Consider the following 23,009-nt stretch of genomic DNA (forward strand, 5'->3'; position numbering starts at 1 on the left):
CAAATGGATTGGTTAGAGGGTTGGCAGCTGTCCTTTTTTCCTCTCTTTTTCTCTGTGTGTGTGTGTGTTTTTTTAATAGTTACTAACCAATAATTAAACATCTCCAACCTTAGAAGGAAGGAAGAACATAGCAAATCCTTTGACTAAGCTTGGATTAAATGTGTATCCAGAATATTTAAATGGAATATTGAAAAAATAAAATTCTATAGGAAGTATATACATTAGTAAAGAAAAATTCAGATGATAATTGAAAATAGTTAATAATTTATTTAATTTAGAATTACTGTTAGTTACCTTTAATTCTAGTAACATCTGCCCTGGGGTCAGACCACTTGAGTTCAAATTCTGCTTTTTGTTTTTACAAGGTGTGACTTTAGGCAAATTTTAATTTAAAAAAAAAAAGAACATTTTTGTGCCTTGGTTTCCTTATTGTAAAACCAGGACAATGATATTATCTAAATCCTAGAACTGTTCTGAGAACTAAATGAGGTTAATACATGTAGCAGTGCTCATTGCAGTGACCAGCACTTTCTAAACATCTAGTAAATACTATTCATGCATCTTTTCAGCCATCTCTCCAACATCTATCCATCCATCCATTCATCTGTCCATCTGTCCATCTATCTAACTTTCCAATGTTTTTAACAACATAGACTGATGATTTGGGGGCAGGGGGCTTTCTTGCCATTGAATATGTAGAACTTTTAAGGTATGAAATGAATTTTACTGGCTAGGGGTGGGGAAAGAAGAGATAACCCTGGAAATCCAAGTTAGGTATAGAAATCTAGGGGCTTTACTTTAAATCCTCTGGCTAAATATAATACTCTAACTTTATTTCTGCATATTCATTTAATAATATTTAAATAGTTGGGCAAAAAAGAATAATTGAGTGTTTTCTTTATGGAAAATATTGCACGAGGTACTTGTGGGACTACAGAGAAGCCAGGATTTTGTTTCTGCCCTTGAAAGGTTTATAATCTGGTTGGGATTACTTTTGAGAAATACATTGATATTATACTTTTTAAAAAGGTTAAGTAAGTTAGTATGCATGCTATGGACTCTGAGAAACAAACTGAGGGTTTTGGAGGGGAGGGGGGTGGGAGGTTGGGTGAGCCTGGTGGTGGATATTATGGAGGGCACATATTACATGGAGCACTGGGTTTGGTGCATAAACAATGAATTTTGGAGCACTGAAAAAAAATTAAATTTAAAAAGTTAGTATGCATTAAGTGTGGAATGAGTGACATAAAAATAAATTTTAGAGCACTTATTAGGAGTGATTAGAAGAGGGGTGGATCATAGTTACTAGAAATAGTCTCAGTTGGCTTCCTGGTGATAAGAAAGGAGGGTGAGGGAAGTAGGGGGGAAGACAGAGCAAAGGCCAGGGTTGGGGGACAGCAGTAAGTGAAGCTTGAGTCTATCAGTCTAGTTAGAATAGAAGGTTAAAGTGTAGAATACTAGAAGAAAAATTTTGAAAGATTGGTTAGATCTGAGTAGAGGGCCTTGAATGCCAGAGTCAGGAGTTTGGACTTTTTTTCTGTCATCAGGGGAAAGCCACTGATGTTTCTTGATCAAAAGAGTGATTTGATGAAGGAAGTTGCAGTAAGATTGATTTGGAGGGGGAGAAAATGAAATTAGGGAAACCAGTTTAGAGTCCACTGTAAGAGTCTAGATATGAAGTGTAATAAAGCCGCCGTCAGGTGATTATGACCATGGTAAGAAGGTGTGAGCAGAAGAAATTTTATTAAGGAAGAATTGTTGGATAATGACAGGCTGGCAGTGAGGAACAAGAATAAAAGAGGAGACAGATGCAATGTCATGTTTTGAATTTGGATGATTCCAAGAATGATGCTTTTCTGGGTGTGAATGAATGAGGAAGGGTGTTGAAGAAAATAATGATGAAACTAATTTTAAGTTTGTTGAATATGACATAGCAGAGTACATCTTGGTATAAATGTCTAGCAGTCATTTGAGGACTGTTGTATTTCAGGAAGATGAGAGAGTGCTCAGTGTTGGGTATATAAATATAAAAATTATATGATTTAAATATTAAGGAATGAGATGTTTGACAAAAAGAGCATACAGGAAGAGTAATGTTTAGGTTGGCAGCATTAACATGAGTGGTATTTTCTGTGATTATATATTCACCTTAAGTTTGAAAAGTAAGCTGTTTGCTCATCTCTCCCTCTCTGATTTTCCCTTTCTCTTTCTTTCCAATGTTAGACAATATGTAGACAATATTGATTGTCTACAGTGTGTGTGTACTGTGCGGGGCACCGATGATCCAATAAAGAACAAGACAGACATGATCTCTAATCTCATGGGATATATAGAATAAGCTTCCTTTTTAAGTAAAAAAAAAAAAAACCCTTTTAATATTTTCTCTTTTTCTTCCACTGAGTGTAAGCTTATGATAATATCTTTGCATGCATTTATCTCCCTAGGACTAGAAGACATTCTATGACAACAGGTTTTTTTTTCTTTCACTTTTGATCCTTTTTTTATTGTCACTGTATTGTATGGAATATTCCGCAGGAGCATAATTTAGGAATGTGTTAAGTTACTCATCACTTAAGTTCTAAAAACATTGATCACATCCCCCGTGCTGGGTGGTTTTTGTTTTGTTAAACTTGTAAGTAGGGTTTCTTGAGCTGGGGTGGTGGGGAGGAAATCTTTATTCTATATTTTGAGAGTGGGCAAGGTCAAGGAAAAAGATCTTTTCCTAAAACAGTCTTATTTCTCAAATCCAGACTTCTTTTAATGATGTGAAATTTATCTCAAATTGCAACAAAGTTTGTAACTAGAGATTGGATTTTTGTTTTCCTCTTTTTCTCCCATCCTTATTCTGTTTCTGATTTAGCCATAGAGTCAATCCAGGGTCTTCGTCTCATACTTTTCTCCACTCTTCCCTTATAAAATGGGGTAATGGTGGAGTACGAATGAAGAATAAGATTGATTCGCCATTTCAGATTTATAAAGGATGAAATGTCTAAGTGTATATGGTAAGATTCAAGCTCAGGGAATGCTTAGGTTGTTGATGGTCCCTGATTCACTCTACTTGCACTCTGATGAAGTACTTCTCCCTCTCCCTCAACTGGCCTGGGGTTTTGGGGTGTGTGTGTGTGTGTGTGTGTGTGTGTGTGTGTGTGTGTTGAAGGATTAAAAATGATATTTAGAACAGAAGTATCAGGCAAAAATGGAATATCCAGCAATTGCTGAAGTGGTTATATATCTCTGTTAAAAGGAGGACATTATTGATGAAAGAAGAAAACCCCTATGTGTGGAGTGTTTTCAGAATGGGAAACATAGTTTTTTTCATACTGGTAGGAATGATGTAAATCTGAATGTTTTAAATCTTGAGTTAGATATAAAATCACTTTACGAAAAGAGCTTTTAAAAAAGCAGTTTGTTTGGAGCAACATCTATATTTATGTCTTCGGAATCTTCAGGGTATAGGAGAACCATGTCAAATTTTCAGTGCTTTAGTACTAACCCAGTTTTGAGTTACTGAAATCACTTTCATAGTGGGCCAATCTGGCCACCAAATTTGGAGAAGGATTCCAGATGCCGAATGTCTCAATAATAGTTGTAGACATGTGCCCTATGCTTGGTCTTTTTTCTAAACTTGGATATAGATACTAAATCAATTTCATTAGGTGGATTTTCAACCTGGAAAGTACAGGCCACTTTAGAAGACAAAAATGAAACATAATTTTTTTAAGGAGAAATTAAGACAAAAGCTTTTGAGGTTGGATCCTACCTGTGTGGTTTTTGTTTTTTTGGTTTTTTTTTTCCCAACCTTCAGAAATGTTTCTAGGCTGGAAGGAAATCTCTTAAAGCATGGTTTTTATAATGGATGTGCTGTTGACATACACTTAACATTATTAGCCCAAATGGCCACGATATAATTTGTAGGCCTTGTACTCTGGAAAGTTGCAGTGCTCTTACGGTATTTGTATTCACTTTTTACGAATTGGTTTTTCGTGTTGTTTTTCATTTTAATGTAATGTAAGACTGATAAATCTTATTGTTAAATAACAAAGATTGCATCATAGCCTTCAGTATTAAAATGCACTTCTTTTTGGGGGAAGCCAGATAGATGTGTTTACTCTGTAGAGAGATTTAGATTTGATTTTTTGTTTTCTTCATGGTAATTATGTTTGCACTTTGCTGATCACTAGTTGTGCATTATTACAATGGAAGGTGACAATTTGATTGTCTTCAATTGGAGAAACAAGTAATTTTATATTCACTAAGCTGTCAGGTAACACTAACTCACAGTACTAAGAGCTCCTGGCAATGCAGCTTGGCACCTATATTTAACTGCTTTGATGCTTGTGTAACCTCCGCTGAATCAGAAATACTTTGCCTGCTGGAAATGGTTTTCAGGGTTGTACAATGAGGTTTTCATTAAGTAGACAAACTGAAAATGAACTGCAAAGCCACGGTTGTTTCTCTCCTCCCCTTTCCCCTTCACCCCTCCTTTATCACCTCCCCTTCCTTGCCTTACCCTTACCCCTCCCCATTCCTCCTCCTCTTATTTGATAGGAACCTGAAATTTGTACCTTATTTTCATTTACATGGAAGAGAGGAATTGCTGGATTGCTTTATTTAGCTGAAGGAAGACCTCAAAGATTAACTTCTTTGTGTAGTTTTGTTCATGGTCATCACACGTGAGCCTTCATTCTTTGAAACGATCTATCCAACATCAGTTTTCATATTTCTCTTTTTTTCTGGCAATACTAAAAAGTGAAAATAGAGGTAAGAATGGAAAAACAATGACAGTGACAGCTTCTTGCCCTTTCTCTCTGAGAAGTTATTTTTCTGGTTTATGACTTTTATTAATAAGTGGATAAGATATCTTGTAATTGGGCCTCTAGACTAGTGGATAGTTTTTTAATATTTTTTATTTATTTTTTAAAGATTTTTATTTATTTATTTGACAGACAGAGATCACAAGTAGGCAGAGAGAGAGAGAGGGAAGCAGGCTCCCTGCTGAGCAGAGAGCCCGATTGGGGGCTCTACCCCAGGACCTTGGGATCATGACCTGAGCCGAAGGCAGAGGCTTTAACCCACTGAGCCATCCAGGCGCCCAACTAGTGGATAGGTTTTAAGCTGACAAAGACATGTTTGGTTTTCAGTTTTAAAATTATGGTTCTCATTTCATGTGAGGAGGAGATTCAAAGTAAGCATATATAAATAAGCTCATTCTGCTCCTGTTGTAGACAGTTTTCATTCAAGCCACATAGAGGTCTTTCGGCTGAGCTATAAAGTCATTGTGCTTGATTAAAATCCTCTAAGTTAGTGTGTATTTATAGTAGCCATTGTTTTGTTTTGCTCTTATTGTTAAGTGACTGATTTTATTTATAAATTCTGGGCCTGCCTTTCCAAAGGAAAGATCCCAACAAGTTACTGGTAAAAAAACTGTGAGAAAAATTTGTTATTACTATAAGCAGAAATATAGATAGAGGTTACATGAAGTCAAGTTGTTTTGATCTCCAGAAGAAACTAACTGGATATTCAGAGACACATGTAACAATTGCAGGTTTTCCATAGGCAACCAGGCGGACAGGCTAGTCTTTAGACTGGTTGCCTGCCTCTTCCAGCAGATACTAACCAATTAGGCCGAGGTGGTTACGTGATGTAACATTATCAGGAGAAACAATTCATGACTCAAAGCATTCCAAGACATATGAGCTCTAGTCCAAAGAACAGTCTTAAGCTATATAAAGTGACAGCAATATTGTCAGCTAAATATAAACTCTAGAAACACAAACTTTGATGACTTGAGAAGAATCTGTTCCAGGTAGTCCCTGTTTTGTAAGAACCTCAGAAGGCCTTAGGAGACAATTTTGGTGTTTTGGTGTAAATAATTAGAAGCCTTAGATAAGTCAGAATCCATTAATTTAAGCCCCTTCTTCGACATACTTCAAGGGCCTCAAGCATATTTCATTTGCTTCATCTCTCTTGATCTAACAGATAAATCAATGAATTTTCTTCTAACAGATATTGTCTGTATATGTTACCATGTATGTTCTGAAAGAACCACTACAAACTTTAAAAGATAGGTTTATAACTCTCAAAGGTAGCTCTGAAAGCAGTTACCTTTTTTTTTTCACTGAATTTTCTCAGTTACTTATTAAACAGATGAAAGAGAGAACAAAAACCTGGCTGAAGCTGAAGGAAGTTTGGGGAGGGGGGAAGTTGGGGAGAGGAGGTAGTGCTGGATAAAACAACACAAAAAAATCAACAGCCACTTTCAGGCTCTACCCTAATGAAGCAGGAAAAGTTGTGAGAGGGATGTCTTCATTTTAATATCTGGAATTGGGATCCTTCACCACCCCTCATACCTTAAACATGGGGATTAGAGGTACAGGAAGAAAAAATCGTTCTTTGCCCTAGGCTGGGTGGACTGGCATCCTTTGTAGGGGTTCCTAAGTATTGTACATTTTGGCAGCTGAACATATCTCTTACTCATGCTGCTTAAAATGAGAAGCACTGTGTTATATTTTTGGAAAATTAGTTGTTTATTTCTTAGTATCAGATCAATTGCAGTATTAAATTAACAGTGAATTATCTGACAAAAATAAGTCTACCTTGGTAGCCTGGGGCTGAGTGCAAAAACAAATTGTGAATATTGGCCTGAATGTTTAATTTTTTCTTTAAGTAAACCAACTATTAAATATTGCTTTATGTTAAAAACTGAGCTTCTTTGGAATAAATGTAATATACCTAACAAGTGAATGTCATTTCATAATTATCTGAGAAGTAAGGAAGCATTTTTAAACATCAAGTTAAAAATATTGTTTCAATAAATTCAGTGACTCTTTTTGATACCTATGTAAATCCCAAAGGATAGTTTTGAAATGGATTCTTCCCAGGCAATAGTTAAAAAAAAAAAAAAAAAGTAATTTCAAGTGGTAATGCCCTAAGAAAAACTTGTTTTAAAGTAATCCTAACCTTTAAACATATACAAATAACTATTTCTTAAAAATGACAAGAGCAGGTTGGGCTGATTTGAAATTCTAGAAAATTTGATTTTCTGAGCTAGAGGGCTTAATGTATAGATATCCATATCCTTACCATTTTATAAAATCTTGGACCCCCTAATCTTAGTTTCTTGTTAAAGAACATAAAGTAAATTTACTGTCTGAATAAGTTTGTGATGGCCTGAACATTCAGATTTTGTGGTGGGGTTTTGGGTTTGAAGTAAAATAATTATCATCTTTCTATAGATACTCCTACTGACTTCCTAGAAAACATTATCCATTACTGGAGACTTTATTTCCAACAATCTCATTCCCAAAAGTCCTAAGCCCTGAAGTTCTTCCCAATGGCCTGGCATCCTGGGAATTCACTTGATCTTCTGGGCAGAGACATTTCAAGCTCGGGGAACACATGATGGGAATTTAGTTTCATGTGTCCCAAAGATATGTAATTCTCTTTGGAGGTTTTACTTGATAATAGCTATGCCCTAGAAAACCATCTTGTTTAACCAATGTGATAAGTTGACAATGTAGTTTTTCTCTCTGATTATAATGTACTCTGTGTAGTCAATACACTAGTACCATGTGAGTGTAATTTCCTCTTTTATTTTATCTCCAATGCACTGTATTATAAATAAACAGTTAAAAAAAACACCAAACAAATCTGTTGCATCTCCTTTTAAGATTGTACCACTGTAGACACTTGTTCTAGTAAAGTAGAATTGGGCGCATTTGATTGCATTTAAATTTTTCATGCTTCAGCAGTTTGGCTGGGAGCACAGTAAAGAAAAATCCCATGAGCGAGGATAGTTTAGAATAATAGAACTTGATTTTGTGTATTATAGCGGCAACATTTGCGCTGCTTTAGTTAGGGTTGTGTCAGCACTTCCATTATAAACCCCTGTTTTCAGGGGGTATAACTAGGGAGTTTTTTTTTTTTTAATACAAATTAAAAAAACAATTCATTTGAATGATTTTTAAGTTATAATAGTGCAAAAATAAAACAAAGTAAAGTCACATAGAAATTGACCATTTTCACAAGGATTTGGATTCTTTTGCTTCCTAGTTTTATATGACAGCAGCTAAAGTAAGATACAGTTCTAATACGTAGGGGATGAAATTTTTTGTAATGAAAAATTACTAAATGAGCATTAAAAATAAAATTGAGCATCCCAGGTGACATTTTTAAAACAGTAACATCAAGTGTATATTTGATTTATGAGTTTCTAAGGAGGGTAGCCATGGTGCAGTGGTTATAGTGAAGGCATTACCAAAAGTCAAGTATCTTTGCAGCTTCCAGAATAGTATAGTTGATCTAGTAAAATGTTTTAAAAAAGGGAAGCTAAAGTAAAGAAATGAATGAGGATGTAATCAGTAAGTTCAAGGATTCTTTAATAAAATAATTGTGTAAAAAGTAATCAGTAAATTGAATCTAATAATCAGAAAATTTAAAACTGACTTAATAAACTTTGCTTTAAAAAGAATTTGCATGCATTTTCCTTTTAAAAATACAACAAAACTACCAAACCAACAATTAAAAACCAACCTGAAAGAAGCCCAACAATTTTATCAAAAGGAAATGCCTGCGGTAGAACAATACTTCACAATCACCTTTTTCTCTGCTAGCAACATGTTGAGAACTATAGTAAACTCAAGAAATTAAATAAAATATGATAAGTAAAGTATGCTTCTTGGAACAAAAATATTAGTTCCTTAGGTAAAGGGAAGGATTTTGAGGTTGAATGTGCCTTCCTTGGTTGTTAACCATTATTGCCCTACATTCCCCCCCTCCTTGTCCCAGAACGATGGTGTGAACTGGGGATGAACAGTCAAATTTCATATTGTCTTTTTTTTTCTTTTTTGGCAGCCTATCTTTCATCTGCAACCTTGATAGACATTTGTATTTGTAGGTGCAAAATAAAAGACAAATTGTGTGATGTTGTAAATAGGTAGCTTTCCTGAATGGTCACTGGAGGAATCACCAGAAGACTGTTGATGAAGTAGAGGTGAAGCCTTTCCTCACTAATTGTATTCAGCGTGTAATTTCTAAACTTCCCTCTGAATTTTGATTTTCAATTAACACTCCCTATTTGAAGATAATTTTCTATTTAATGTAATTGCAGGAAATAATTTATTGGCTGATTAAGACTGAGGGCCCAGCCTTCCTTAAGAAAACACTCTAACAAACCAGCCTTTAAACTCAACTCAGCTTTGGACAGATTTAGTCTATTTTTACAGCTGCATGGTTGTGTTTAATTAGGATTGCACACTATTGTTCATTGGTGCAGTTTATACTTGAAATTATTCTTAAGAGACTTTTCATTTTGGGTTTTGTGTCATGATTAATTTATACTAAAGCAACCATCACAGACATTACTATTGGAAGGAGCCAAGTCACTTTATAATAGAGGATGTTTATTGGGGAGCTAAAGTCAGTCTGAGTTTTGGCTTATGACTTTCAATTGTATTTAACTGTTTTAAAAGGCAGCAGTAAATTCATTCTTTTGTTTGCAATGTGAATGATTACATTATTGGTATTGTCATTATCTGAACTATGAAAACACTCTTGTTGTTTATGGTAAACTCTGGATAAACTTGCAGACCAGTTATAATTTGCCTGGCTTCACTGCAGTGAAGTATTTGCAGTGATCCCTGTACAATGATAAACATCCTTTGGTGTTATTTTCCTTATGTGTGTATGCATTTTTCCACGTGCTAATTTTGATAGAAATTAGTCAAGAATATACTTACTGATTCTTTGGTATAGTACTCTTAGGACATTTCATTTCTTTCTTCTCAAAGAAAATGTAGACATTCTCCTGCACTTCCTTTCCCCCATTTTACTTTCTAGTATCAAGTCTAGTAGATGAAATTTTATTATTTGTAGAATGATTATTATAAGTAGGTATCAGCATTTTAATATGTTTCAAAGCACTTCAAAAGCCTGTAATACTTTTATTTAGAACTGTGCATAATTAGATTAGCTGATCTTATATTAATTTTTTTCACTGTAGGATACTAAATCTGAGCCCCCTCATTAATTGTGAGAAATTTAGCATTAGCTGTTAAATCCTATGTGAAACATGGGCTGCTACATAAAAACTACTGTTTAAATTGGAATTAACTTAATTATTTTTCTTTGCACTTGATATTTCCTTCACTGCAATATTCATGAAAGCATGTGACAGATTTGTAAATTTAACTGTTAATCTCAGATTTCTAGACCCTTTAATCAGTATTTATTTGTCTGTAGAAACAGTACTAGCAAGTTAATGATTTGCTAATTTGAAAAATGCTCATGTGGTTTCCTATGTTAACTGATTTGTGCATTTTTTAAAAAATGGTACGAAATCAATTAATGTTAAAGAGCAATTAAGGTGGAGATTTTATTCCTTCGTTACACAGCAATTTTAGAGCTAAAGATGCTATAAACTGAAAACAACATAAAGTTTTAGAAAAAATACTTAATTATCTTTTCTTTTAAGTCATAAACTTTTGGTGGTTTTATTTTTAAACACTTTGCTCAGAAAATCGTCTTGACAAAACACAGAATGGAGACCTTGTGCAGAGTGCAGTCGATGTTTACTTGTGGGTACATAGATGAATGTTTGGTGATTGTTTTTGCAGTTTAAAAATATGATTTATAGTAGGCATTTTACTATTTTCACAGTAAATGCTTTGAAGTTTCTATGTACTTTCTAATACAAAATAGAGGCATAGTTATTTCATATACTTAATTGAAATGTTATGAAATTGCCCTAAGACTAATCTAACATTATCAGCCACTCAATCAATATGTCGCTTACAAGTTAACTCACAGTAGTTGACACATTTGAAAATCTTTAGAAAAGGATCAGATTGGCACTAAACAGTGTTAGGCCCTGACACTCATAATACGAAGTATAAACTAAGAAGTCAGGACCAAATTTGCTTAGGACTTTCAATATGTATTATGTACTCTCCTGATTGTATTTTCTCACATAGACTTCCTTAGTTCCCACATAAAGCATAAGAGAATTTTGGATATTTCTACTTTAAAATTATCCTCTAAACTGGCTTATTCATCTGTTCATTGACTTATTAATTTATTTTTTCCATTGTTAACCATCAACCTAATTTGATAATCTAGTTGGGAGAACTGGGAGGAAAAATACACACATACATATACTATATGTTATGAAAACTCGTTCCATGAAAATGTCATTTATGGATTGTTAATGGAGAAAATGTATATAAATTACTTTGAAGAGGTTTGCTGACTTAAAAGTGGAGAGGGAGAGTAGGACAGATAAGCTAAGTTCTTTTTCAAAGTGGTTTAGAGTAGCTCATAAACAACGTGAAGTTAGAAAATGTACATTTTTGGGTTTTTTTCCAAGTTAGTCAAATGTAAGGGATGGTTTATTCTTTTGTCAGTGATGGCATTTTGAATCCATGTTATTTCCTTCTTCTGCAGAAGAATGTCTTCCAAGCAAGCCACCTCTCCATTTGCCTGTGCAGCTGATGGAGAGGAAACGATGACCCAAGATTTGACCTCAAGGGAAAAGGAAGAGGGCGGTGATCAACATGTGGCCTCCCATCTGCCTCTGCACCCCATAATGCACAACAAACCTCACTCTGAGGAGCTCCCAACACTTGTCAATACCATTCAACAAGATGCTGACTGGGACAGTGTTCTGTCGTCTCAGCAAAGAATGGTGAGCTTTTAAAATCTGGCCACTGTCCCTAAGTGTGTCTGTTAGTATGGCCTCATCACAAATAGGTGTTCTAGAAAAAGCTCAAAATGCATATCATAGAGTTATTTGTGTTTAGATCATGAAACAAGCATGTATATATTATTAATATTACTAATATGTTAGTAACTGGGAAAAATTGGAAAACAGTTTGTGATTTAGTTTTTATCCATTATTAGGTCAACTTGCCAAAGATATTTAATTTAATTTGGGGATAGGTTTGGTTATCTTATTCTCTGAATCTCTTAATAAGGTGGCAAACTTGATAATGACACAAAATAAGTATGATCAAATAAAGTGTGGCTGTGTATTAATGTTGAAATATATATTAAACAAACATGTCTATGAATGAGGTCATATGGTAAATACATCTTCAGTGGGGAAATGCAGGTATTTATCATTTTTAATGGTCATTTTTGATTTATAATAAAGCTTTTCTTACTTATGTGCCTGTATATTAATTTCAAAAGGACGGGCAAAGCTCCTGAGTATCAGTCAACCGACTACGCGAGGTTTGCCTGAAGGTAGAAACAGCCCATCAGATACATGCAGTATCTTAGCCAGCTTTCCCATGTGAAATTCTGTCTCTAACCATTGAAACAGAAGCCACAGTAAGTGGCATTATCTAGTTTAAAACAAATATACCCAGTTTTTTAGCATCTAGAACAGACCAAACCTTAACATATTTTATTAGATTAGGAATTGATAACCTGTTTTGCATTTCTTAACTTTTGGTTATGTTAATGAAAGACATTTTAAGTGGGCTGTGAGGAAAAGTTTTATTCTTTAATAAAAATAAGGTAATATTTAAAAACGCCTTTACTATTGATAACATGTATTTAAATTCTTGCTCTGTGCTTAATGTTTAATGTCAAAGACTTGATTTTATAAATTATGGAGGCAGACATTCTTCTTTTTACGCTGATTTTGCAGACACAGCTAGTACCCTGAAGCAGCAGGTGAAAAGTAAGGGAATGGAGGAAAGATAAGACTTTTCTAGACTTTGGTTCATAAGACGTTGTCATTATACAGTTAGATAGCTCCAGTGGAAGACGTATTTTCCTTGCATGGGGGAGAGAGGAGAGTATAAAAAGGCAAGGCTAAAAGACTAAAAGTCTGTTTTTCTGATTGAACTGAATCATTTTTTGTACCTCCAAGATAGCAAGGTGAAACAGATATCCAGTCCCTGCTACTGGCTTTTCGAGAAGATAGTAGGCCCATGTTTTATCTTTATTTCATCAAGTGTTTATTATATAGCACCTTCTCTGGGCTCAGCATACTACTAAGTGCTGGCTGTACTGTGGTGAAAAAACATGCAAGATGATGCTTTCTTGGAACTTATATCTAGGAGAGGAGACAGAAATTAAACAAATATACATATATAGATAGATAATTAAAATTGTGATATGTGTTAGGAAGAAAAAGAACAGAATGCTATGTGAGAAATAATGAGATAAACCATAGAGGGATAGGAATGCCTTCTCTGACCCAAGGATGATAGGAACTAGACAGGCAAAGAATAGAAGAAAGAATAAAAATAACAGAAGGAACAGCATGTGTGACATATTTGAGGTGAGAAAAATATAGCTGAGCATCAGGAAAGGAAAGATAGTCTTTGGGGTGCCAGTTGGTTAAGCATCTGACTCTTGGTTTCAGCTCAGGTCATGGTCTTGGGGCCATGATATGAAGACCCCTGTCAGGCTTCAGGCTCAGTGGGGAGCCTGCTTGGATTCTCTCTCTCCCTTTGCTTCTGCCTCTCCCGTTGCTCTCTCTCTCACTCTATAAAATAAATAAATATATATATAAAAAGATCATCTTTGAGGCTGGAGTATAAACGAGTGAGGATGCAGTGTAACTTCAGATCTTATTGGAGAGACAGGTAGGGGCTGTATCCAATAAGACCTAGAGATAATGTTATGGAAGTGATGCTTGATTCTAAGTGCAATGAAAAACCATTGGAGGGGTTTAAAACACTGCAGATAGATCACTCTGGCTATAGTATGAATAGATGGGAGGGAGACAAGAGTGAAGGGAACAAGACCTGTTGGGAGCCTACTTCAAAAGTCCAGGTAAAGGGGGGCACCTGGGTGGCTCAGTGGGTTAAGCCTCTGCCTTCAGCTCAGGTCATGATCTCAGGGTCCTGGGATCGAGTCCCACATCAGGCTCTCTGCTCAGCAGAGAGCCTGCTTCCTCCTCTCTCTCTCTCTGCCTGCCTCTCTGCCTACTTGTTATCTCTCTCTGTCAAATAAATAAATAAAATCTTTAAAAAAAAAAAAAAAGCCCAGGTAAGGGGCGCCAGGTTGGCTCAGTCAGTTGGGCATCCGAGGACTCTTGTTTCAACTCAGGTAGGGGTCTCCTGGGTTGTGAGATGGATTCCCCTGTCAGGCTCGGTGCTCAGGAGGGGGTCTACCTGAGATTCCTCCTTTCCCTCTGCCCCTCCCCCCTGCTCATACTTGCTGTCTCTCTCTTCCTCTCTCTCTCTCAAATAAATAAATAAATCTTCAAAAAAAAAAAAATAAAAAAGGAAGTCCAAGTAAGAGATGGTAGTGGTTTGGGACTATATAGATGGAATATAGAGAAGGGGTGGATTCAAGATCTATTTTGCCACTTATGCCAAATATAGTCATAGACAATAAAAATAATGACACTGAAAAATATAGGTTGAGAAAGAAATAATACCCTTCACATTTTACTTCTTCAGAGAACATGTTACTTATTTTCCCTAGGAAAATTTGTTTGTATTTTGGCAAGTGCCAGTTTGCTTCAGTGAGTCATTCTCAAAGTTTTATGATCTAAAATTTTGTCAGAAAATAGATACTAATAATTTGCTTACCAAACTAACATTAAGAGGGATTTATGGTAGTATAAAATAGTTTAAATTTACAAATATGTTATATATTAGTATAAAAGAAATCATATTTGCTGGAAATGTTTTCAAACTTTCATTCTCTTTTGATATCAAGCACTGCTTTCCACTGGAGCCTTTGTGTATTCTGAATGTCTGGAAGCCAAAATATTTTGTTTTAACTCCCACTCTATAGTATTTCCCAGCTGTGTACTTATATGGTATAATAAAAGGATTTAACAAATGGGAAATAGCAGCTGCATTTGGAAATTCCCTTTGTGCTCCCTTTTCATTCGATAGATTCAATAATGTGTAACAACTGTAGCATCAGACCTGTAGTGACTTACACTGCGAGTATCATATCACCAACCAATTTTTCTTTATAAGGTAGAGAAACAATAGAAGGATTTTCGGTTTCTGGGCAGTCCTGCAAACCTACATATAGAGTGTGTGTGTGTGTGTGTGTGTATGTGATGTGTGCACGTGTGTGTGTGTGTGTTGGGGGGTGGAGAGACTTTGACTAAAGTAAAATTTAATGAACACTTTACCTCATTCTACTTTCAAATAAATATGACATCCAAAAGTATTGTTATGAAGTTAAATGAAACTTGGTAGTTCTCATCAATGGATCACACTCATTACCCACTGTAATTGAACCCCATAAAATAGCTGTGGAGAAATAAAATGTAAAAGTAAAAAACAACAACAACAATTCTACTAGTACCCATTCAGTTTCCATTGTTATTTACTTTTTGTAATGGGTCTTCACTCGTGAACAGTTAGAAACAGGCACAAAAATTTCTTATCTGCTGGGTTCAGGAAGGTTTTACTTTGAAATATCAAGACCACAGAAGAGCTTTACTGTAAGAGATGGTAAAGACAAGGCAGAGAAGTTCCACTAATCTGCACTTCCTGATTAGAAAAAAAAAATCTCGAAATGTTGAAATTCTGATCATTTTGATGTGGTGTTCCAAAAAATTAGAGACCACTCAGTTTCAAACAAAGGGAAGTGTTCATTATGGCATAAAGCAAAAGAGAATAGAAATTTTAGAGATTGGAATTCAGAGGCCGATTAAGAAGTTTGGATTGTGATTTTAATTATAATTACTTATGTTATAGATGCCCCAATGCTTGATTTTAAGTTTAGTGTGCTATGTTAATTGATAAATTCCATTTGAAGTCTGAAAAGTTAGTATAAATAAAAATTCACTGTCCTTTACCGTTCATTACACACAGCCACTACTATTTTCATTATGATATGAGTGTACCAATGTACCGGTACTTTTTTTTTTTCCAGAAGAATATTTACACTGTCTCCTGAAATGTGTTTTTGTTCCCATTAGGACTGATTCATTAGACAGGAATAAATTCACATAATTTTTTTCATGGAAAAAATGTGTAGTATATCATTTCTTTTCAATGTTAACAAGGACGAAGGAATATTTGGTGGTTATATTTAGTGACTGGCAGTATGACACTGTGTAATGATTATCTGCTGAAGATTACTTGAGTATATAGCACCTACTAAGTTCTAAGCACGGTAAGGAACTCTGCTATCATGGAACTTAGATTCTAGTAGTATGACAGACAATAAAGAAGTTTCACAGAGTGAGCCAGTTTCAGACAATGATAAGTGGAATAAAGAGAATTAAATAAAATGTGATCAAGAAAGACTAAACAGTCTGGAAGTGCTCTTTGAGAGTTACTTCTGAGTTGATGTTTGAATGAGAAGGAACCAACTATGCAAAAATTGGAGGGGAAGACACCCAGTTAGAGTTTATCGTAAGTACAACAGCCCTTTTGTTTGGTGTATTTGAATAATAGAAAACAGCAGAGTACCTGGGATGGAGTGGGTGAGGGAGGGAATGGTATGAGATGAAATCAAGGAGGCAGGCAGATGGCAGAGACTTTGGGGTATTGTGGGCTATGGTGAGATGTTTGGACTTTACTTCAAGTTCAAGAGGAAGTCATTAGATGATTTTAAACAAGGGACTGACATGATTTGATTTATGTGTTTTGGCTGCTGTGCAGCACACTGGTTGTGGGAGATAACAGCAGAAACAAGGATACTTAGTAGGAAAACTATGGCAGTAGTACTGGTAAGAATTTGGTGCTATGGGGAAGAGTGAACAGTTAGGTTATTCTTTGAGTTCTCATAGATTCTGAAGAAGGGAAGATTCACACAGAAGGTGAGGAGAATATTTTAAGCCATGTGGGCATGGCTTTAGTTGTGTGGGCAGAAATTTAGTCAAGAATGAACAGGAAATGAAATTGCTAAGACCAAGAATGGGGGATAGGGGGTAGGTTTGCTCCTGGACAGAGAATGGTCCCATATGAGGCAGAAGCTTTTTCCTTAAGATAAAACTGTTTGCAGGTGACCTCTGGGGTAGGCCACGGGAATGTGGGCAGGATACCAAGATTATCTCTTACAAGATCCACAAAATGACAAGATTCTAAGTGAGATCTTCTATACACATGTGCATCTGTGCACTTACATGCATGCTTATATTGATATATAATTCAAGTCAAGATGAGATTATATGCATCTGGCTTTTAATTACTAATGTAATTAAGTAAAAATAACCATACTGGACCCTGAGCCCCAGAATATCAGAGCTTCTTATTTTAGAGACCTACTTAAGTTCCCCTGAATAAATTTTATTTTTTAGAAAAGTTCTAAAAATACTTTTTCACTGTACATAAAACTGCCAGTAATGACCTTTGTTGTAATTGAAAGAAAACAGTAATAGGCATGTTGAGATATTTAATAAATATTAGGAATAATATTGTCTTGCTTGAAAACAATTTCTCCTTTCTGACATTTTTGCTTTTAGTCCAAAGAAGTTGCTAATCAGTGGACTCCGAGAAACAAACTGAGGGTTTTAGAAGGGAGAGGGGTGGGGGAGATGGGTTGGCCTGGTGATGGGTATTAAGGAGGGCATGTAGTGCGTGTTATACGCAAACAATGAATCTTGGAACACATCAAAAACTAATGATGTACTGTATGGTGACTAATATAATAAATATAATAAGAAAAAAAAGAAATTACTAATGCTATTGAAATTCAAAAAAATTTAAAATTTTTTAAAAAACTAAACAAAACAAAAGAAGTTGTTAATCACTTCTGGAGTGTTCTATGTAGTTCACTTTGAGTCATAAAAATTCTGATGTGAACTTTGTACTGTGACTGGGATTGGAGCTGTTGTCATTACATGATAACATAGTTCAGGAATTTGTGTGAGGATTTAATCCTCCTCAGTGATAATTTATGTTGTGACAGAATTTTAGAAGATTTCTAATTTTGTAAGCTTTTGAAAGATTTTAAAAACTTGAGTTGTTAAGATTTAGTCATTTAAGATAGTAAGTAGTACCCAAATAAAATTTATTTTCTCACTTTTATTGAGACTGTGCTTTAGAAAGTGTAGTGGAGCCCACCAGTTCGCCTGGACCTATTTTATAGTCTTAGCACCAAAGGCAAGGTTCATGTGCATCTTTTTGGTACCTGCTTGGTCTATGAAGCACTAGAAAAGAATCCATAAAATAGCAGGTTTAAACTTCCTGGAAAATTTAGTTACCACTCCTCTCACTTTAGAATTTTGGAATTCATTCAGTTTAAGTACATTTCAAACTTGAACTTCTGGTAACAAGTGAAAAATGTCCTCCTTTGTCCGCTGAGTCATGAAGTAGCCTTCTCCAGGAAGCCTTGTGGGAGATTTTCCATTTTCTGTAAATTTGAAACTGTACTTAGCACTCAGTAGTCTCTTTTTAAACTTCTCTCAGAAAGTTAATGATGGGAATGTGCTTACAATTTAAACCAAAAAGTAAAACCATATTTTATTGCCTGGTATGGTTAGTGAAATAGACAACTGCTATTGTCTAATGTTAACACATTGATCATCTTGGCATTTCCATACCCTGGTTGTATACACTGTTTCATTCCTGCTGTTAAAAAATGTAGATCTTTAAAAAATTTTCCTAAATCTGGGTACTTTTTTTTTTTTTTAAAGATTTTGTTTATTTATTTGACAGACAGAGATCACAGGTAGGCAGAAAGGCAGGCAGAGAGAGGGAGAGGGAAGCAGGCTCTCCGCTGAGCAGAGAGCCGGATGTGGGCCTTGATCCCAGGACCCTGAGATCATGACCTGAGCTGAAGGCAGAGACCCAACCCACTAAGCCACCCAGGCACCCCAATCTGGGTACTTTAAATTAAGCAGAATGATTACTTGAAAATAAGATATTGAAAATATCTTGATGTTTATGGAAATTGGAATTATTTTATTATTAACCTTAATGATATAATACAGCTTTAAATATACTTTTTGGAAAAGTTTTCTTACCAAGCATATTATCAAAATCTTTATCAAAAGGAGAAACACTAACATGCTCTGGAATACTTGGCTTTTTTCCCCCTTGGGCAAGAAAGAATCAGGTATGCATGCTGATTAACACACTCCAGTCATTAACGTGTGATTATGTGGGCTGCATATTGAGCACCTGCCAAAATATAAAAATCCAGTACTTCGCTACATCTGTGGAAAGACTTTTTGCATTTCTTTTGTATTTTGACAGTTCAAGGAAAATCAGGCCCTAGCATCTTTTTTTTTTTTCAGTATAATAAAACTGTATATACAGAATATTTTCAAGGAGACAAGATATGCCATGTTTATTTTTATTTTAATCTTTCAGGCTGTATGAGAGCCAGTGACTGGAGTTTGCAGAGCACTGACTATAACATGAATCTCTTAACAAACACCATGACTGGCATTCACTTACAATTTACAGCATTCCTTCATGTTCATAAGGATTATCTTTTCTGGGATTCAACCAATATTTCCCTAATGTGCTTCATTTTTAGGTGATATCTTTATGCTTCCTAAATATTTTGCTTTTATTTCTTTCACCAATAAGCTGCTCGTGTGCACCTCACCGTGATGCCAGGGCTGTTCCTGTGGTTTGGTTTTTCCTTTCTACTGTCCATATGCAAATATTCCTTCATGACCAAAGTACAGCTTGAGTTCTATAGTATTTCCAACACTTATAAAAGGTCAGTTTCCAATAATTATTTAAAATAAGACTTGGTTATTAACAGAAAAGCTGGGATGATGTAGTCTAGCAGAACACCTTGATTGAGCCAGGCCTGTTCCAGATAGCTTTATTTTCTGGATGGATTCAGAAGATTTCTGCTTGTTTTTTTAAGAGAGTCTTCTTGTCAGATTGGTCAGTATTAATCAATGGAAGCTGATGTCATAATTTTCTGATTAAAGACCAATAATTTTCTGATTAAAGCAGAATTCCACTGTCTATAGGTGGTTCTGATTAATGCACACTTTCTTGTATAGAATTCCTTCTTACTTAGTGGTGATCTGGGTACATCACTATAATGAAATATGATAACTGGAATAATGAAATCTGCACATTCCTGTAAGGCTTTGAAGCAACATGTTGTAGAAAGCAATGTATATATTATATAGCGTGCAGTGTTTTATGTGACTAATTTGAACTTTTCATGATTAGAATGAGATATGAATCTTAAGGTTCTTGTATATCAGCATGAAGAAGATGGTGGTGCCTGTGACAGGGAACATTTTGCTTTGGAAGGAGGAAGCTGGGATTATAGTTTTCACTCCTCCTGCTCTACCTTCTTACACTAATTTGGGGAGGGTTGGTTTCCATAAAGGCAACTTTAACATAATGAATCATTCGGAGATGACATTGAAAGGGCTCTCTTTGATTATTGAATTAAACCACCTGCATTAAGCGGGAAAGCGCCTACTCTGTTCCTTACATGAACATATCTAATCTTTCTTGAACACATCTAATGAATGTGCCTTAATTATCTTGATATGCAAATTATCCCACTGTTTGATTGTCCTCTGCAATAAGAAGTTTTCTTTGCTTTCCAAGAGAAATGTAACCTTTTAAAAGAAGAACAACTTCAAACCATTATTGCTTTTGTTAATATAGCTTTCAGTGTGATGACATTTATTTTTTATACTATTAACCTTTTAAGTATTATTTTGGTATTACTACATTCCCATGACCTCTAGGCATTATTTTTCTGGGTGATGCAAATTGAGTTCAATAATATATCTCTGTGTAAACCACATTCTGGAATCCAAAGTATAAATTACAAACCTTTGCTAATAAAATTTTACAATCAGGTAAAAATTAGAAATGAATATTTATGCATTTCATTTATCTTCTTTATATTTCATTAACATCCTAGAAAATGGAAAACCTTATTTAATAAAATGATTGGGAATTATTTTGTAAACTTTTGCTTTCATTATAATTTAACTCTGATTTGTTTTCACTGCTGGTGTACTGAGAGTACCTAGAATACAATATTCTCAAGTTCATCAAACTTCTGGGAAGAAATGTGCCCTCATTTAAGCATAGATGGATTATGGTGGTATATAGAAGAGGTTCATTTACCTTGGGGCACACAAAACGAGCTGCTTTTTTTTTTTTTTTTGCAATTACTATCATTTAGGAACTTTTTGGTTAGCTTTAGTAGTAAATTAGTAGCTCTTTACATGAGGACTGTGTTAGCCAGGGTTAAGCTAGTGTATTCCATGAACAAATTGGAATAAATTTTTGCTCCTGAATTCAGAGTTAGTATGTGGCCTTCAACTGTATTAATTATTTTGTTCCTTGTATGCTTCTACCAAAGATACCTCTGTCATTTTTGTTTTGTTTTGTTTTTATGCTGATATATTTTGTATGTGAAGTTGATTATGGTTTATTTATTTAGCTTTTTGAAGTTGACAGTAAGATTAAAATTTAGCTGTCCTTTTGACTACCCTTCCCTTGGATCCATGAGCAATGACACAGTAGAGCAAGGAATGAATCTGAATCTGAGTTTTTGGGTATTTGGAAATTAGAAAAATATAAATTCATACCTTCCCTCCCTACTCATCTACCTCCCCCTCCCAGCCCTGAGAAGAGAAAAAACATGGATTTTATGATTGTAACTGAGCCTCAACTCAAGTTTGCGTGCTGCCTTCAGGTGGAACAATGCATAGCTTCCAGGCATTGGGGGCACCTGATGACAGAATTAGACTTCTTGTTGCTGCCTTGTGGTAAATTAGTGACATTTTTGTGCATATTTTCCCTTTTCCTGGAAATGTAAATACAGATAGATAGATAGATATAGATAGATAGATGGATGCCTTGTTAGCAACACAACCTCTGAGGTATCATTTTTAGTCTCTTTGTACTTGTTCTATCTGTAAAAAACTTAAGTCAGAGAGCTGGAGATATTATTTTAAAATTTCTGGATTACAGAGAGTTTCATATTAAGCCATTACATGGATTTGACGTATTAGAAGGAGATTTGAAGGCTTTTGTGGTTGAGTTTTCTAAATTGGGACCCTTCCTGGGCAAGAGCCAGTGAAGAGGGGAGCTGTTTGAGTCCCAGAGCAGTCATGAGGGCTCACTCAGTATGTATGACAGAGAGAGCAATTTGTTCTCTAGTTGCTCTTCTCTGGGTAAACAAGGCCATGGAAGGACATCACTGTTAATAGAGTAGAATCTCTATTAACAAATGGATTTGATAGGCCTTGATTGGGTACTTCTTAAAATTAAGATTTGTGGAGTGACTGGTTGGCTCAGTCCATTAAGTGTCAGACTCTTTATTTTGGCTCAAGTCATGATCTCAGGGTCATGAGATGGAGTTCTATGTCAGGCTCTGCTCTGGCCATGGAGCCTGCTTGAGATTCTCTCTCTCCCTCTCCCTCTGCCTGTCCTCCCCACACTGTGTAGGCACATGTACTCTCTCTCTCTCCAAAAAAAAAAAAAAAAAAAAAAAAAAAGAAGAAGAAGATCTGTGAAATAGAAAGTATGTACTCCGAGCTTTTTTTAATGTGACCCCAGTCTCATCATTTTTAGATAGACAACCAAGACATAGTTAATTATCATACCAGTATTTGTTCCTGGGTGCTTAATTACCATCCCATTACCTTTTCCTATTGAATCCCAACTACCTTACCTTTTTCCTAAAAGTTTTAAGTCCCATTTTTTTCTGTAGCTACTCTGATACTCTTGAATGATGGTAGATCCCCTTCTCCTCCAATGACCCCAGTTTCTGTTTTGAATTACGGACAAGTTTCCTAGAAGCTGGATTAAATCACATTTCAACAGACTACTTGTGTCATGCTACCAGCCCTCCTCTTCCCTGTTCATTCTGAACTAGTGTCCTACAACAGGTCCCTGGTGCCTTGACTGTCCTAGTTTCAAGGCTATTTACCTATTTTTGGTACAGGTTAGGGAGGTTTTTTACATCACCTCCTTTGCTTCCACTTCATAATTCTGATGTCTGGGTTTGTCCACTATTTCAAAGTGCTCTTTATTATTCCTCATTTGGATGATAGTTATGCAAAATGGGTTCCTGGTGAGCTGACTGATACCTGGATCCAGTGATGTGTATGTAATTTAAGCATCCACCAT

General features: G+C 35.4%; 1 protein-coding gene across 3 annotated transcripts in view; it reads left to right on the forward strand.

The window, feature by feature from the left end:
* The window catches only part of SOX6 (SRY-box transcription factor 6), a 596,389-nt gene that overhangs the window by 232,875 nt on the left and 340,505 nt on the right, over positions 1–23,009 (forward strand). For all 3 annotated transcript variants that reach the window (XM_080816117.1, XM_080816115.1, XM_080816116.1), the window contains one exon: positions 11,440–11,680. In XM_080816117.1, coding sequence (XP_080672243.1) covers positions 11,444–11,680 — 237 coding nt within the window. In that variant the 5' untranslated portion in view covers positions 11,440–11,443. The remainder of the gene's footprint in view (positions 1–11,439; positions 11,681–23,009) is intronic.

The sequence above is a fragment of the Martes martes genome (genome assembly GCF_963455335.1).
Source record: "Martes martes genome assembly, chromosome: 10".
Lineage (NCBI taxonomy): Eukaryota > Metazoa > Chordata > Mammalia > Carnivora > Mustelidae > Martes > Martes martes.